General features: G+C 43.2%; 1 protein-coding gene across 1 annotated transcript; it reads right to left on the bottom strand.

Annotated features, from left to right (window-relative positions):
* Window positions 1-1,912: 1,912 nt before the first annotated feature.
* On the bottom strand, window positions 1,913-16,496 carry LOC134489916 (zinc finger protein RFP-like). Its single transcript, XM_063292788.1, has 5 exons — window positions 16,320-16,496; window positions 9,173-9,478; window positions 7,457-7,613; window positions 3,305-3,364; window positions 1,913-2,524 (listed from the first exon to the last, which is right to left on the bottom strand). Exons 1-5 carry the CDS (start codon window positions 16,491-16,493, stop codon window positions 1,920-1,922), a joined length of 1,302 nt encoding a protein of 433 aa, XP_063148858.1. The 5' UTR covers window positions 16,494-16,496; the 3' UTR covers window positions 1,913-1,919.
* Between the last annotated feature and the right edge of the window lie 1,443 nt (window positions 16,497-17,939).

Below are 17,939 nucleotides of genomic sequence, written 5' to 3'. Positions count from 1 at the left end.
CAAAAAGAACTATTCCTTTAAATTATGAAACTGTCATCTTATCTCTTATCTGGTTCTTTGTTACATTAAGGCAGTATAATTCTCTGGGATGCTAAAAGTGAAGCCCAATCTTAATGTGATTTATTTCAATGGCAGAATATTGGATTTTTCTTGTGAGTGTGGGGGAACACAGAGATAACATCAGTACAGCCTCAGAAATAAGATCTGCAGTATGAGTTTCTCATTTTTATTAGAAGAGCCAACTTAAAAGTATTCAAAAAGTATTTTTAAAAAAAGAACACAGGAAATTTCCAAACAATGAAGCAGTAATAGTGCAAATGAAAAGTACTATGCAAATTTAAGAAAAATACCATGAACAGAGCCAGAATTGGTGCAAGGAAGCTTAAGAATGTTACTTTCGTACTTATAAGTGGGAAGAAGGAAGAATCTCACAGAGGCACTCATTTTATCTTATACGTCCAAAAAAATATTTTAATTAAAATTTGTCAAGGATGTCTGCTGGTTGAAAAGTCAAGATGGTGGCCACAATCATGTGATCCACGCCTCTCCCCCTTTTTACATGTATCACACACACAAAAAACCATGTGATTGAAGCCCCTCCCCCTTTAATATGCAAAACACATAAATAGGGGCAGAACTTTGATCACACGATTGTGGCAACCATGTTAAATTTTTGACCCCTTTTCCTGCAGACCTCCTTGTGATGGGTTGAACAAGTTATAATTTCATATTCCAAGTATAATTTCTAATGCTGGAGAAAAATTGGGAAGGATCAATATATATTCATACTGAATGTGGGGGAAGGCAGCTGAATTACCAGGCTCTGCAAGACCTTTCCCTTCCCACTGGACCAAGAAAAGCAAAGAGCAAGGCAGATCTACATCAAAGAAATGGCCTGATTTAATTAGCCTAGGCCAGTGGTTCACAACCATGGCAACTTGAAGATATGTGGACTTCAACTCCCAGAATTCCCCAGCAAGCATGGCCGGCTAGGGAATTCTGGGAGTTGAAGTCCACACATCTTCAAACTGTCAAGATTGAGAAACACTGGCCTAGGGTATTAGGAAGCACTAAAGAACCATCCCATGAAAATTAATGACACAATACACTGGTCTAAAAAAATTAATGACACAATACATTGGTCTAGAAATTATGCATCATCTCTAGTCTACTGTCACCCAAAATGCAGACAGAGACTCATACGTGGCTGCTGTGCAGTCACTCCTCTGGAAAATCAGTCATGGCCATCCAAATCTAAAGATTCTAGATCAGGATTTCTCAACCAGGATTGGTGTCATGAGTAAGGATGGCGAGCAGGGGGCTCCCATCCAGACTGTTAAGCACATGCATAGCACTGAGGAATTAGGTAGCCATTCAAAGAGACACAGATCGGAACCGCCTTAACCTTTGGGGTTTATATGGCTGGGGTTTTCCCACGCTTCTTCAGTTTGTTAGGATTCCTGTTATGTACAAGCAATAAAACATTAGAGACCAGTTCCTTGTCTCAGCGTGTTTCCTGGCAGTTAGGACAATTAGTTCCATGAGAGGTCACTAGGGGTTCCCTGGGAGATCACAATTTTTTAAAAAATATTTCAAATGTGGGCAACTTCACATTAAAGAGGTAAGTTTCATTCCTTATTTTTAGTTTAAGAACATGGTTCATGCATATAGACAGGCCTACCCATGAAACGAATATAATAATTTTGTAACTTCCAGCCTGTATCTGAGCCTGAATGTGCAGGGGTTCCCCAAGGCCTGAAAAAGATTTCAAGGGTTCCTCCGGGGTCAAAAGGTTGAGGAAGGCTGTTCTAGATTGAAGACTGTACCTCCGTACTTTTAACAAAGGAAGTCAATAAAACAACAGATTAAGGAGAATCAAGGAGACTGCACGGCCAATTTGCTTAGGATTTTACCAGGGTTCATGAAAAATATTTCCAAGGGTCTCCATAAAGAGGAACCTCGCTGTACTTTCCCCACACAAGGTCAGTGGCTAGCTCTTCAAAGTCTATTTCTGGCAGTCTGATCAGCCCTCCCTCAACCCAAAACCAAGGGTAGATATCTGCTCCAGAAAAGTGTGCTGGCGGGAAGGTAAAGATCCAGGTGTCGGTCTCAGCATTGAAAAATGACACCTGCCCTGCAGTGTAATCTAGATATACCCGGATCTTTTGGACAGGCTCAGTCAGACCCAAAGGAATAACTCCAGAATTGGTATATGCCACATATTTTTGTTCATCTAAACCTATTCCCCAAATGCCATCTTCAGGGGCAAAATGCACCAGGTGCTTCCTCTCCACAGACTCTTTGGCAACGCCCACAGCCCAGATCTTCCCCTCTTCCACATTTATCTCCCAGTAGAATCTCCCTTCGGTGAATCCTTCACTTCCAAGCACACAGGAATGTTTTTCAAATCTCTTCCAGTGCCAAGGGATGTCTTCCTTCAACTCCATATCCCACTGGACAGTTAGATTGTCATCTGAAAGAGCCAGCATGGGGTTCAGGGTATCCTGATCGAAGAACACGTTTGCTGCAAGAGAAAGGGACCAGATAGGCGGCATGGCTCAAAGTGACCTTCCGTTAAAGTTGTACGCCATCCCCCAGATGTGTTATGGCAGCATTGCCCAGGTTTGCCCGCTGGCATCTTGCAGGCAATTTTGGACAAAAACAAGCTAGGCTAAGTCCATTTCAGGATTCCGTCAGCCTTTACGATAATAATTCAAGATGAAGCAAGCAAACATATCCCAAAATTTAAAAAGCAAAATGGCTGCCTGCTGACAAAATGAAAACAGCTGTAGTCTATTTGTTACACTGATGTGTTGTCTTTCCACTAAAACATGGTCAAGATGGCTTAGCGATGAATCAGTGGAACGAACAGATTTTACAATGCACATCTATTAAATAACACATCAGAAAACAATTAAACAATATATTGCATATTCACAATTCATAAAACATACATCATTGGCTGGTTTCACACAACACTTTAAGCCACAATGATTGTTCACAAATCTCAAGGGCTAACTTCACACACCAATGGAAAGCTTAAAACGGTGTGTCTCAACCTTGGCAATTTCAAGATGTGTGGACTTCAACTCCCAGAATTCCCTAACCAGCAACACTGGCTGGGGAATTCTGGGAGTTTTTATTTATTTATTATTTAAATTTATATCACTGCCCATCTCCCCCAACAGGTTGAAGTCCACGCATCTTGAAGTTGCCAAGGTTGAGAAACATTGCCTTAAAGCAATAAATTCTTCCTGGCTTCCATGATGTGGACCCCTCTCCCAGCTTGGCTCAGTAAACTTACCTTTCTCATAAGGCTTCAGGGAGCTGTACGTGACTTTCATTAATTCACTTTGCATCTTACCTAGAGGGTGGACACAAAAAAAAGGAAAATAAAGAATAGCCTGAGCGCAGAACCAGGTCTTCAGGGACTTACGAAAGGCCAGCAGGTTGGGGCCATCCTGATCTCCAGAGGGAGAATGTTTCACAAGGTGGGCGCTGCAGCAGAAAAGGCACATCTTCCAGGTCCTGCCAACCAGCATTCTTTGGTCAATGGGCACGCCCACCCTGCTGGACCAGATTGGACGGGTAGAAACAACTTGGGAGAGACGGTCAACTTGGTCCCAAGCCATGAAGAGCTTTAAAGGTGACAACCAGCACCTTGAATTGCACCTGGAAGCACACCAGCGACCAATGGAGCTCATGGAGTAGTGGCATTACATACACTGAATTATCAGTGCCTTTTACTACCCATGCAGCTGCATTCGGCACCAGCTGAAGCTTCTGAATGCTCTTCAAGGTCAGCCCCATGTAGAGCACATTGCAGTAATCCAGACTTATGCAATCTTCACACACACACATCAAACTAATTGCACAGCCATTCCGTAAACCAACCACATCCATATTTACCCCAACTATGCCTTTAACATTTGTCAACGTTCTCAAAGCACTGATGGTTTCCATTTCATCAATGTTTTCCTTGGATGATAACATTTATAGCATTCACTTCAATTCCACTCTTCAAAGTAGCTCCTGAATTCCCATACAAATCTCTGAAATCCTTCTTCCAGCCTTCCCTCCATTGACTGTCACCCCAAATAATTTCCGTTGCTTTAATTTTAATTCCATGCACTCCTTGCTTTTTTTTAATTTTACATTTGTGTCTTACCCACTTTAAACAAATTTGGATGGCTCACCTCAATACAATCTCAAACCACAAAATGAGAATCTAAACCCATAAAAATATCAGCGTGAAAATGATGCACGGTGTGGGAATTAAAATGCAGTCCAGTGCTACAGTTATTCAGATTCTAAAAGCTGGTTGAAAAGCTAGGTCTTCATAGCTCTCTTAAAAATTAATGAACTGGGAAAATCTAGATCTCCATGGACAGATCACTTCAGACAGATGGGTCTGCTATTAGAAGAGCTTGCTTTGAGGCTCCTGCTATCTTAACTTCCAGGAAAGAGAAGACCACAACTTTCTTTCCCAGGATGATTGATCAGGATGGGAGAATTCCATCTGAGGGAGGTTGTTTCCAAGATAACCTGGATCCAAACCACAAGTCATCACCAGCCCCCTGAATATACTAGGAAACTTATTAAAAGCCAGTGTAGCACCTGAACTAGCCGTGTCACACCTGCATGTAGGCTGCTTGATTTTGCACCAGCTGCGAACTACAGGGATCAGTGAGCCTTGAAGTGGAAGAGTCTTCAATCCAAGCAGGTTCATAAGATGCCAAGGATGGACTATCTTAGTAGTTTTTCCTTGCTTGTGGAATTCAGGTGCAATGACTAACCCAGGCTGACTCCAAAGAGATCTGACCATGACAGCGGACTGATAATAATGTTCAGATCATTATCCATCTGTTCTGAGGGGAAATTAGATCTAGTGTCGTCCATCTATGTGAGCTGGGAGAAGCCCACAGCTACCAGTAAAGGTAAAGGTAAAGGTTTCCCTCGACGTAAAGTCCAGTCGAATCCGACTCTAGGGGGCGCTGCTCATCTCCGTTTCTAAGCCTTGGAGCCGGCGTTGTCATAGACACTTCCGGGTCATGTGGCCAGCATGACGACTCGGAACGCCGTTACCTTCCCGCCGAAGCGGTACCTATTGATCTACTCACATTTGCATGTTTTCGAACTGCTTGGTGTGCAGGAGCTGGGACGAGCAACGGGAGCTCACCCCGCCGCGCGGTTTCGAACTGCCGACCTTCCGATCGACAGCTCAGCGGTTTAACCCGCAGCGCCACCGCGTCCCAAGCGCCACAGCTACCAAGGAGGCCATAAAACCCTGGATCTGTATGGATCCCACTGCCAGGAGATGGAGACTAAAATTCTCCAACATCATTAGCCTGGGGGAATCCAACACAAGCTTTACAAGTGAGATTCTGTAGCTCAGAGAGAGATACTACTAGGTAGCAGGGAAGGTGGTAGAAAAGGCCAGAAAAACCTCTACCTTGTTCCTACAGACCAATTTTAGGTAGGTAGGTATTCATATCCAGCAATCTGCAGATTGTGGCATCTGATAACAGCCAGATACTCAGGAAATACTATTACCACTCTGCCTTCCTTGCTCTGGAATCCTGGCTGCTGAAACCCCTGAAATTCCGGTGGGCAAATTTTCCACTGGATGATGGAAGATTAATTTATCCTCTCATGTTTTTTCAAACATGACTAATAATTTCCCTTCCTGGAACTGTTCAATTCTCACTCTGGTTCCTTTCACTTTCCCACATCCATTTTTTTTAACCTTTCAGGTAATGGCCTGTCTTACCTTCAGAACCAATCTTCCTTGGTTCCTTCAATCTTTTGTAATAAACAAAAATTGATCATGCTTTTGGATTTACTCCTTTTCCATGTGAATGTATAAATCAATAATTCAAATAGACCATATATTTGAAGCAACAAGACCTTTTCTAAGCACATAATTTTCACCAATCACTCACAAGAGAGAGAAAGTAGGTGGGAGGTTGTGAGAGCAGTAAAGAAGAGATGGGTTTTCTGGAAAGAGAAAGCTACTGAGGACAATATGGGCAAGAACATCTCAAAACCTGGAACCACCACAGAAACTATAAGCCTGTTTCTACCATCTCTCATTCCCTCCAACTCTACTTCCTGATACCTTTCAATTTCTTCAATGTCTCCTTCAGAACTTCATTTTGCTCAGTGATTTTTCCCAATCTGGCTTCCAGGTCACCAAGAGTGTTTCCCTTATACGTCTCTTCACCCAAGCTGAAGGAAAAAAGAGGTAAGTTCTATAGGCACCTTGAAAACAAAATGACATAGTTACATCTGTGAAAATGCACACAAACCAATGTGTTACACAAGACATCAAAGGATGAATTGCAAGAACAGTCTTATGCATAGTTTGCTCATGGGTAGAGCACATTCATGGCGAAAGAGGTTTAATTAAATCCAATGGCTTCAAAGCACCTCCAGATATGAAAGGAGGTTGTGGCATTAACTTGACTTTTTTGATGCTGCTCCCTGAGAACACCCCTGGTGGACCCCACCTCTGCTCTCTGGACATAGATGTCAAAATCCTCTTTAATAAATTGTTTCAGTATGCGGGTGGGGGGATGTGTTTGGGACATTTGGTAACACTGGTGCTCCAACAATCTAGAGCAGGGTTTCTCAACCTTGGCAACTTTGAGGTGTGTGGACTTCAACTCCCAGAATTCCCCAGCCAGCATGCCAGCTGGGGAAAGCTGGGAGTTGAAATTCACACATCTTCAGGTTGCCGATGTTGAGAAACACTGGTCTAACCAATAACAATAGGCTCCATAAGTGGAGCTGCACATAATTTTTAAAAATCCCCTGCACCTAATAAAATGCACAGGGTTACAGAGGTTATGCTACAATACACTGGTTAGACTTCCAGAGACCAAAAGAGTTTGTAGGCATTGCTTTGGCTGGAACTATTTAAAACAGCCATATATCTGTATTCTTTTTCAAAGAAAAGTTTCTAGCATCCATGACAGCACAGAGGACCATAGACAACGACAGCGACATTTCCAGAAGCTTCAAAACCAGAATAAGCTCAAATGCAGGGACTTCTCTAGGAAACTGTATCCAAAACATCATCCTCAGGCAGAATAAAACTTGCTTCATCATGCAGAAGAAAAAGTATAAGGAAAAGACCCATACCAATTTGTAGTAATGTTAAACTCCTAGAAGGAAGCAGAGAAAATTGGCATCATCAGTACTTGGTTGCTGAGGAGATCCACTGAATCTACAAATACTTAAGGAAATTAAGGATGCTATTTGTCTACTCTTTTGGAAAGCCCTTCATGTAGTAATAGGTCCATGTAGTGTGCACTTACATCAGGCAAAAGTGTTTTCCTTCACTCCACTTTCTTGAAGGGCTATGCAAAGCTTTGCAGGGGTGTTGTGATTTTGAAGCAGAGGCAAGGAATTAAATCCAATGGCTTCCAAGCACCTCCAGATATGAGCAGCTGACCCATGAGGTTGATCACCTCCTTCAAATCTTGCCTCTTTGTAAAGCCACAAGTTAACTGACCAGCTGCTGGGTGAAGAGGCAAGTTGACCAACCACTGTTCATCCTTCCTAATTACAGAGATGGACAAACCTATTTTGGATCTGGATCTCTGGGTTTGCTATTCAAGGGAAAATGGGATTGATCCACTCGGAGACCCAGGTCCAAAACAGATTTTGTCCAGTTGTAACAGGCCCTCTTGGAATCATGAACCTCTAAGTTCAAACAGAATCAGGGCTGACACAGCTACAGGTGCAGCAGGTAGCAGCCTCCAGCTAATCTCAACTGACCTTGAAAAAGCTAGGCAGGTTCAAACCTGGTTAGTACTTGGATGGGACATGACATGACATCCAAGGGCTATAGACTAGATTGGAAACTAGGAAAAATAACATCTTGGAGGAAGGCAATGGCAAGCCTTTTCATATTACATCAAGAAAGCAACAGGGACGTGTCCATGCAGTCATCAGGAACTGTGTGAGACTCAAGGGAAGCCTTATCTTTTACCCTGAGTGTGTTAGTGGTGATGCATTTTACGAATCCTGGCCATGTTTAACTTTATCAGTGTTTCTCAACCTTGGCAATTTTAAGCTGGGCGGACTTCGACTACCAGAATTCCCCACCCGTCTTAAAGTTGCCAAGGTTGAGAAATACTGAACTACAGCATTGTTTACTGTAGTTAAACTCTTCTATTGCCACAGGAAACAATTTAATTCTTAAGACCTTAATGTAGTGACAAGCAATCTAGAACTTTCTCTCTCTTACACATAAGGTATAAAGGTACAGAGAATGTATTGTGAACCACAGTTGGAGGGTGGAATTCTCGTCTGGTAAGGGTTAGTACAATAGTATCAATGTAAAAGTTCACGTTATTCTTTTTTAAAAAAACATACAGTATTTGTGATTATTCTGAACTTAGTAAAGTCTTAGCTATAACTCAGTCACGGTGCCTTTAAGATTCTCTTTTTACTTGATTTATATAATGATTTATATACAACCGTTTCAACCCTTTAAGCAGACTTCCAACTAAAACCTTCAATCTCAATCTGAAGAAGTCCCGCCATAGAGGAACTAGCATGTTGTTATAATAATAATAATAATAACAACAACAACAACAGAACAGGTAGTCCTCACTTAATGACCACAATTGGGACCAGAATTTCGGTTGGTAGGCCAAGTGGTCATTAAGTGAATCTGACCTAATTTCACCACCTTTTGTGGCGGTTAAGTGAACCCACATGGTCATTAAGCGAATCACATGGTTCCCCATTGATTTTGCTTGCCAGAAGCTGTCCAGGAAGATTGAAAATAGCAATCACATGACCACGGGGACACTGCATCAGTCATAAATGTGAGAACTAGTTGTTTTTTTCAACACTGTTGTAAGTCTGAACCATCACTAAACAAATGGTTGTTAAGTGAGGACTACATTTGTTTAGTGATGGTTGATTGATACTATTAGTTGTTACTATGTAGTACTATGTAACAACTAATAGTATCAACCAATCACTTAACAATCATAGTAATAGTACAACATACTATTGCTATGGTTGTTAAGTGAGGACTACCTGTCCTCACTTAACAACCATTTGTTTAGTGATGGTTGATTGATAGTATTGTACGAACAGCATCAATCAACCATTGATACTATTGTACTAATAGCAATTCTACAAAAGTTCTCACCTTCAGCCATTCATCATGGAGCTCCTTATGCAGCTTCCCCAAATTACTGACCAAGCTGTTGATCTGAGTCATTTGCTTCAGGAATTCAGTCTCTGGCTGTTCACATTTCTTCTCGATGTCTCCAATCAAGATGTTCAATTGGGTTATCTTTATCATCTGCCTGGTGTAATTTTTTTTCTGGTAGTCTAAGATGTTGACTTTCAGTTCTTCCAAATGGGAAAGGAGAAACTGCATTTGATCCTTTGCAGCCTGGTGGAACTGTTCAAACTCATTTGCCAAATTGCGACGTTCTTCTCCTGACATTTCCTGCAGATACATTATTATTCAGTTTGGATGCTGCTGAATTGTCTAATTTCACAGCCACTCACAACAGCATAAAATACAATAAGCATCCACAGTAAGCAAAAATATCAGCTACAGTAGTATGTCCACAGTAAGAAAATTAGCCCACAACTGCAAATAACCCCATCACACAATATAAACCTGTAGCAAATCAAAACCAAAAATAACAATTACAATCCAAGAAAAAAGAAGAAGATATAAAATACCAATATGGAGAAACAAATGGAAGCACGGGGTCCACCTTTTGGAAATAATACTTGGGCTCTCTGTTGGACAGATTGTTAATATATTGTTTTCTACTACAGATTAAGGTTACTATGGTAACTAATCATTTTGGCCGGGTAAAGAGGTTGAATTTAATTGTCCCCTTTTCACGTGTTAATGGTTGCATTGCCTAAGGGGGAACAACTTGCCTGGACTTGTTTTAGTTTCAGTTTCCCTTCTGTGTAGGCTTGCAGAGAATATGCAGCTGAGAGAAATCTCTCCTCTCAGCAAACAGCCTTTAAATGTTTGTTTTCTGTAAATAAATTTATTTTTATAGAAATGCCTGGTGTGTGACTTTTCTGATCTCTCCTGGGCCAAAGGCTTTCCCAGCAATCTGCCAACACAGACCACCCCACAAGTCTCAGTCTGGGCACTATACCAAAGAGGGAAAGGTCCGGAGAAGAGCAAGAAGATGATCGAGCAGATGGTAAATGATGTCCTATGAAAAGAAATGGGACTGTTTAACTTTGAGAAGACCAGAACGAGGAGGGACATGGTAGCACTCCAAGGAAGGACTAGCAAAAGGCCACTGCTGTAAAGGAAGGCAGAAATAATGTTGGCAAGGGAATGCAAGAACCGTTAGCAGATAAAAGAGAAAGTAAGTGACATCTCAGTCCCGGGCAAGGAGGGAGTGTGAGAAAGATACTAAAAAAAATAACCTCACCATGATTCCATGTGGTATAAGGGGAGGCAGAGGGAAAATCTGGCAGGCTTTCTAGATTCTAATAGAACAGAATACCTGTAGCTCAGGGTTGAACTGTGGAGTTCTTGATGCTCTCTGAGCTTGGTTGCTTGCTTGAAAACGTTTCATTACCCAGCCAGGTAATATGCAAACAACCAAGTCTGGAGAGCACCAAGAACTCCACATTTCAAGATTCTGTTGGGTTCCTGGTTTTCCTTGAGCTTGGTTGTTTTCCTACAGATATTTCATCAGAAGGTTAGGAAACATCACTGGTGCAAGGGAGAATGAAGTTAGCTGGTTATTTATATATACAGTAGTAGCCTACCCTGCCGAACTTGGTTGGGGTGTGGTTTCTTCCTGGGTGAGGTTACTTAACCTGCATTAAAGCAGTGGAGTCCAACCTTGGCCAGTTCCAGAAGTGTCAGCTATAATCCCCAGAATTCTCAGCACTGCGGTCAAGATATTCCCCACCTGATAGTTCTCCAACATTTGCTTAACATACCCAGCGAAGTGGGGCCTACCATCTCCCTGGACTTTTCGTTAGTTTAACTCTTTCCAGGGGCGAAGTGGAACACAGAAATAACCACTGAAACCAAATAAAAGCAGAGATACCTACCAACAGATCCCGAATACTTGTTTCAGTTTGTTTCTCACACATCCTAGCCACATCTCTTCCTTTTTTCAAGTGATTCTGGATCTCAGCCTAGCAAGACGTGGCAGGGAGGAAGAGAAGAGGAAAAGTCGATTTGAACATATAAAAGAAACACGGGGGGTGCAAAAGAGGGCTGTGGCTTCTTTGATTGTGGGCCTACTCCCCGTGCCCCATAGCAGCAGTAGACAAGACAGCTCCATCTCCTGGCTGAACCTACAGAGCACAATTCCGGCAGAAGGCCTCCGCATCCCTGGCTTTTGGGTACAGTGGCATCAACCGGTTCTCTTGGCTTTCATCAGAACAACACAAGCAATGTCACGGGCACACACGTGACATCACGCCAAGCACAGGAAGAGGTGCGGCTTGCATCATAGCCGGCTATCGTCCACCTTCCCTCATTCTGCCCTGCAAACGCCATTGTCTGTATCCGTTTGAGGAATGTGGAGATGAGAGGAGGCATGATCTATTAGCAAGATTGGTTCCATTGCAACTTCTACAAATTCATGGATAAGTCTGTTTCGTGTGTGTGTGTGTGTGTGAGAGAGAGAGAGAGAGAGAGAGAGAAAATTTTGTGTATAAGTGTGTTTGTGTGTGTGTGCATGCTGTCAGGGAAATAGTAGTTTCCCCCAAGGGAAAAAACAACACTCTGTGAAGGGCTAGATTGATTTTATATTAACAATCATCACTGGGCCTCCCTCCACAAGGGAAACAGGCCCATTGGTTGAAACAAGAGCAGAATATGTAGTTTCCAGTGTGTATATTCATTTAACTGGTTTTTCATGTAATTAATAAAGCATAGTAAGTAAGGTTACTTCATAATCATGCATGCACAGGTTCTTTGAGAAGATTCCTTGCACCTGTACTTTATCTAGTCTGTTGCAGATACTTTTTATCTGCAGATAAGCAAGGTGGGTACTAGAGGTTATAGAGGTAGTCCTCTATTAATGACAGCAATTGGGACCAGAATTTCCATCGCTAAGCGACATGGTCATAAAGCACGATGTCACGTGACTGCATGGCTTAGCAGTGGCAATTCTGGCACTTCCTGATTGCCACTGTTAAGCAAATCACTGCAAGTCATTAAGTGAGGGCGTCACATGGTCACCATTTGCAACCTCCTGCCAGCTTCCCCATTGATTTTGCTTGTAGGAAGCTGGTAAACAAAGGACAACATAACTGTGGGATGCTGTGACGTCATAATTGTGAGCCGGTTGCCAAGCGCCCGGATTGCGATCACGTGACTGTGGGAATGCCTCAAAGGCCGGAATTTTGAGGACCAGTCCTAAGTACCACTCGTTCAGCGTCACTGCAAGTTCAGACGGTTACTGAATGAGTGGTCATTAAGTGAGGACCACTTGTAAAGGAGATTTCCTAAAGGCTACTGTCTAAGTAGAGAGCAAGTTTAGCGTAGTGGTTCTTGGCTAAAAACCAGGAGTCTGAGAGTTCTAGTCCTGCCTTAGGCATGAAGCCGGCTGGGTGACCTTGAGCCAGTCACCTTCTCTCAGCCCTAGGAAGCAGGCAAGGGCAAACCACGTCTGAAAATCCTTGCCAAGAAAACTGCAGGGACTTATCCAAGCAGTCGCCAGGAGTCAACACTAACTCAAAGGCACCAAAAAAAAAAAAAACCTGTCTAAATATGAGCTGTCTGATCTCCTGCTCTGGCATGTTGTTTTTCTAATTCCCGAAACCCTGACCTTCAGACTGGCTGACAATCCTGCCTTGGCTCTCTGAACTTCCGACTGGATTTGACTTCTCTTCCATGTGTTCCTACTGAAAGTGAAACCAGACAAGCTTTCTTTCAAAAAGACTTGATCTTGATTTACAGTCCTCCCCTGTCTGCCCTTAACGGCTCCCCCTTGAGTAAATTGGTATTCTCATCTGGCAACAGGGTGTGTGTGAGTTGAAACCTGAAACAGGACACTTGCTCTTTCTCTGGACAGCTGTTTGGACAGCTTCTTTCTAACTTTTGCACAGCCTGTACATCTTGTCACTTACTCCCTTCTCTGCCCTTGAAGGTGACTCTCCATATCAACTCATACCCAGTTCGCTGAAGGTGGGTTGATTTGAAACCTCTTTCCCACACCCCCTCCTTCTCCAGAGCTCTGCAGGGCTATGAAACCTTGTTTGAAACTCTTTTGTTCCCCCCCTGCAAACTGTTCTAACAAGGCTCAGCAGCTACCCCAGCTTGCATTCCCAAGTCTTGTTTTCCATTCCATTATACTGGTCATTTGCAACAAAGAGAAGTTAAAAACAATGCAAGCAGTTAAAATAATGGTAGCATCGTAGGGGGAAAAACTGATGCACAGTTTTTTTATTGTTTTAGATGGCCATTTTACTGGGTTCATTATAGTTTTGTTCAGAGTTCCTTCTGGTAGATGGGGGGCTATATAAGTTTCATAAATACAGAATGAATGAAAGATGGGACAAAGATCAAGGAAATGAACCACTGTAGGCACTTAAACCCAAATAAAATGAGAGAATTCGGCCATCGATTCTTTGAAGACCAACAGGCCAGCTGATCTCCAAATACTGATGTGCCCCCAGCTATAACTTATGCATAACAAAGACAGGATAATCTCCAGAGTTCCCACTTCCCAGTCCTCACACTTCTGCAACTATGACTTACACGGCATTTGCCGAGCCTGTCCGCCTTGTGTAGGTCTCTAGGGCTCACCTAGCTCTCTGCGCTTATGCGCCAAGGCAACATCAAACCACATCTCTTGTCATGGGAAGGGGACTTGAAAGGGCTCCATGCTGCCATTCCCCAAGTTCACTCTGATCAGCAATCTGGGGGAACAAAACACTTTTTTTCCCTTTCACTGAAGGGCAAAACACATCAACTTTTGCAGCCTTCTTTTTCAGAAGGATTTGTCGGCATCTGAGCAGCGCCTTGGAACAATAAATTCCTCTCTATCTTTCTCAAAGGCCAGAAGGCTGAGTTTACAATGGACTGGAATCACCCATGTTAAACCATGTTAATAAACCATAATGACTATATTGGCTCAGTAGTTAGAGGAGAGCCGGAAAGAGGGAGGGTTAAGGCTCGGGCATGGGACCCACAGAGCAGTTGCTACTGTCTCCCACTGTCACTGCCCGGACCCGAGGCGGGGTGGGGGCGAGAGATGGCTAAAAACAGTGGCCTTGACCATCAGACTGAAGAACTGTGGCGCTGTGAACTCATCAAGGAGAGTGAGGCTGAAGCCCTCTGTGCAACGGCAAGAGAGATCGGTGGAAGAAAGTAATGTCCAGAGAGTAGATTCCCCGGTGATAGTTTGTGGAGATATCCATGGCCAGTTCTACGACCTTAGAGCTATTTAGGGTGGGTGGTGATGTGCTTGAGACCAACTATCTTTTCATGGGAGACTTTGTTGACCGAGGTTTCTACAGTGTTGTTTATAATGACAATGTTCATGTAATAAACCAAGCAACACTAAATAAACAACCTTAGGGCTTAATGGGATAGCACGAGGCACAGAAAACAGTAAGATGGGATGTGCTTAATATTGCTTAAGCTTAGCCATTGTGGACTGTCAATCACGGATTCTGGTTTAGCAGATTGTGCAAACCTAGCTGTGAACTTCACCATGATTTACTTAATTAATTTTGTGCAGCAGCATAACCACAATACAGCTGGAGTGCAAACAGCCATTTTGATGGATGGTGACTGCAAAGCAGGAAGCAGCTGCAGAGGTCACCCTTTCCCCAAATCCAGTGCTGCTCAGCTCCCCCACCCACCCAATCCTCTGCAGAGCAGCTGAGTGTGGGCTGAGGGGACATTATGGGAAGGTGAGGCTGAAAATTCTTCCTGTAATTCTCTCCCACCCCTGCAACCCAACTGAATAACAAAGGAAAGGGGAATTTTATAGTTTCTTCCAGTCTGTTGCTAATGGTTGTCTCTTGCTCTGTTGAAGGAAGGGAGTTTTTGTGGAAGCGGAGATTCAAGCCCTCCTTCCTCGCAAGGATCTCCTCTGAATGGCAAAAAACAGAGGAGGTGGCAGCACTGGAACCCATGTGGGGGGCTGGATGAGGAGGAGAGCCTTTTCGGCCAGCGCCTCCGCCCTGTGGAACATCTTGCCCCCTGAGGTGAGGCTGGCCCCCACTCTTCTGGCCTTCCAGAAGAGCGCCAAGACCCGACTCTGCCAACTAACTTAGGGACCCAAGTGGTTGGTGGCTTAATGATGCTCTCTCTGCCTTTTAGCTTCCCTCTTTTATCTTCTTCTTCTTGTATATTTGTATTTTTATAATGGTTTTTGTAACTTTTATTTGTAAACTGCCCAGAGTCACTTTTATAGTGGGATGGGCGGCGCATAAATTTAATATATATATAAATAATAATTAATAATAATAATTAATATTCTTCAGAAAATGATGGGTCCTTTGCTGACTGGAAACCCCTTATGGACTTCTGGCGTGAAACAGAAAAAATGAACTGACGATTTATGGTTTTGATGATTAGAAAGAACAGATTATGGAAAAAATAGAGTTGTGCTGTAACCATAGAGCAAGATTTATAATTGTACTTATAACTGCTGTAAGGATGATTGCAAGCTGCTACTTTGTACCTTCTTTCTTTGCTTTTACTCTTTTAGCCCTTTCTTTGATCTTTTTCTTTTTTTTTCTTGCTCTAAATCAGTTTCTATTAGTTTTTATCTTTCTTAAAATTTTTAGTGTGTGTGTGTGTGTGTCTGATTTTCTAACCTTGGTAGTTACATTTTCTGACATTTATAATCCAAGGGGGAACTAGCTTTAGAACATGTTAGGAAATTCTAGGAGAGTCAATTCTTTACTTGGAGATACAAAGAAGGGATTTTCTTCCCACTCTGAGACTTATTACCAGATCTAGTAGGATGGAGAGATTCAAAGCAAATCCCTAAGTTCTGCTAAGTTCTGAAGAACACCCAAATATTTATATTGTATATACAGTATATATATCCTAATCGTTCTGCTCTTTCTCTAAATAAACTCACGAGTAAACATAAAATTAATTGCTAGTTACGTCCCAGTGCTTTAAGGATGCTTAAAGCATTAGAGCTGCTGATCTCAATTTGTTGCCCTCCGGGTGGGCTGAGCTTCACCTTCCAGAATTCCCAGCCAGAATTCCAGGCTCAAAATTCTTGAAGTTGGAGTCTCCCCTCTTTGAGAAGGCACTTGGATGGGGAAGCCCAGGAGATCCCAAAACTGCCTAGGAAGTCCAATCGCTCACTCACCTTGTGTTTTTGGGCTGCTTCTGGTATGGAGAGAAAAGCATGATCGCGATGCTTCTTGCTTTTGGCACACTCTGTGCAGATCACGGCCGAGTCATTTTGGCAAAAGAGCTTCAGAGGCTTATTGTGGACCTCACAGAGGGTTGAGGATTGGGAGCCGGCAGCCGCGGCAGCCATGTTTTCTCTTGCAGAAAGAAAGAGACAGAAAAAAAGTTCTTCCCTCACCAACTTCCTTTTCGTCACAGTTTTCTCCTAACTTGTAATGGTTGCCTATACTAAAATACTCTCAGACTCACAAGCAGAAGCTTAATAAAATCTAGTTTATTTAAGAATAGTATACAAGCACAAAGAAAGCTGAGAATGGGAAAAGCGCGCCATATGCAAACTAAAAACCCCTCGGTACAAACGAGATCCCTCCCCTTGTAGAATCCTCCCAGCTCTCAACGGCTTCTGATGATGCGGTGGAAAATTCCTTGAGCCGAGCACATAACCCAATCACATTCCATTGAAACAAACACAGATACAGAGCTTGGCACAAGGTTTCACAGCAGCTCCCTCCCAAACAGAAACGCGCGTCAGCGCCATGGCATGTGAAACGTTACGATGTACAGTGCACATTGAAACAGTGAGCATGACATAACTGTGCCCTCAGTGTTTTCTCCCCTTGCAAGACCAGCTTGCCCGCCTCCAGCTGTACCACAAAAGGTGGTGGTTTCCCCCATGACGTGCTTATCGCTGTGAATCTAAGATGGGTTTATGGACGTAACCCCGTTTTCTTGACTTCTCATAGTACTTGCAAGTGGGGTGAACCCTCCAGAAATAAATTATGCTAGCAGGTTTCCTATGAGACTGCTAAGATAAGTGAGTTTAGTGTGTCATGGGAACTCAATCATGCTTAGGTCCACAATCATGCTGGTTCCCTTTAAAAGCCCTTTTATTGTCCTGTCTCAGAATGCAGCTCTGTGAAGGGTTAGAAGAATTAACGGACTCTGAAAGTTTATCCCAACCTCTAGGATCAGTGTTTCTTGACCTTGGCAACTTGCTGGCTGGGGAATTCTGGGAGTTGAAGTCCACCCATCTTCAAGTTGCCAAGTTTGAGAAACACTGCTCTAGATCAAGGATCCCGAAACCCTTCAGCTCATTGACCCCTTCAGGAAGTTTCAGATTGTTCATCGACCCCCAAACATTTATTATAGGAAAATGATACTACTTTAACTAATAGTACTATGAATAATAGGGACGCGGTGGCACTGCGGGTTAAACCGCTGAGCTGTCGATCGGAAGGTCGGCGGTTCGAAACCGCGCGGCGGGGTGAGCTCCCGTTGCTCGTCCCAGCTCCTGCTCACCTAGCAGTTCGAAAACATGCAAATGTGAGTAGATTAATTGGTACCGCTTCGGCGGGAAGGTAACGGCGTTCCGAGTCGTCATGCTGACCACATGACCCGGAAGTGTCTATGACAACGCCGGCTCCAAGGCTTAGAAACGGAGATGAGCACCGCCCCCTAGAGTCGGACACGACTGGACTTTACGTCAAGGGAAACCTTTACCTTTACTACTATGAATAATAACAATAACAACATTGACCCCTTGGATAGTGCCATCCACCCTTGGGGGTCAATATTG

Source organism: Candoia aspera, chromosome 2 (assembly GCF_035149785.1).
Source record: "Candoia aspera isolate rCanAsp1 chromosome 2, rCanAsp1.hap2, whole genome shotgun sequence".
Taxonomy (NCBI): Eukaryota; Metazoa; Chordata; class Lepidosauria; order Squamata; family Boidae; genus Candoia; species Candoia aspera.
The sequence above is the reverse complement of the archived record's forward strand: the minus strand, read 5'-3'. Positions and strand labels throughout refer to the sequence as shown.

What these genes read in the sequence shown, in the direction of transcription:
- LOC134489916 (XM_063292788.1), bottom strand. Translation starts at nt 16,493, where the DNA reads ATGGCTGCCGCGGCTGCCGGCTCCCAATCCTCAACCCTCTGTGAGGTC. An exon ending in AAGCAGCCCAAAAACACAAG is followed by an intron (nt 9,479 to 16,319) that starts GTGAGTGAGCGA and finishes ATGTATCTGCAG; the next exon opens with GAAATGTCAGGAGAAGAACG. An exon ending in CCTGAAGCCTTATGAGAAAG is followed by an intron (nt 2,525 to 3,304) that starts GTAAGTTTACTG and finishes TTTCTCTTGCAG; the next exon opens with CAAACGTGTTCTTCGATCAG.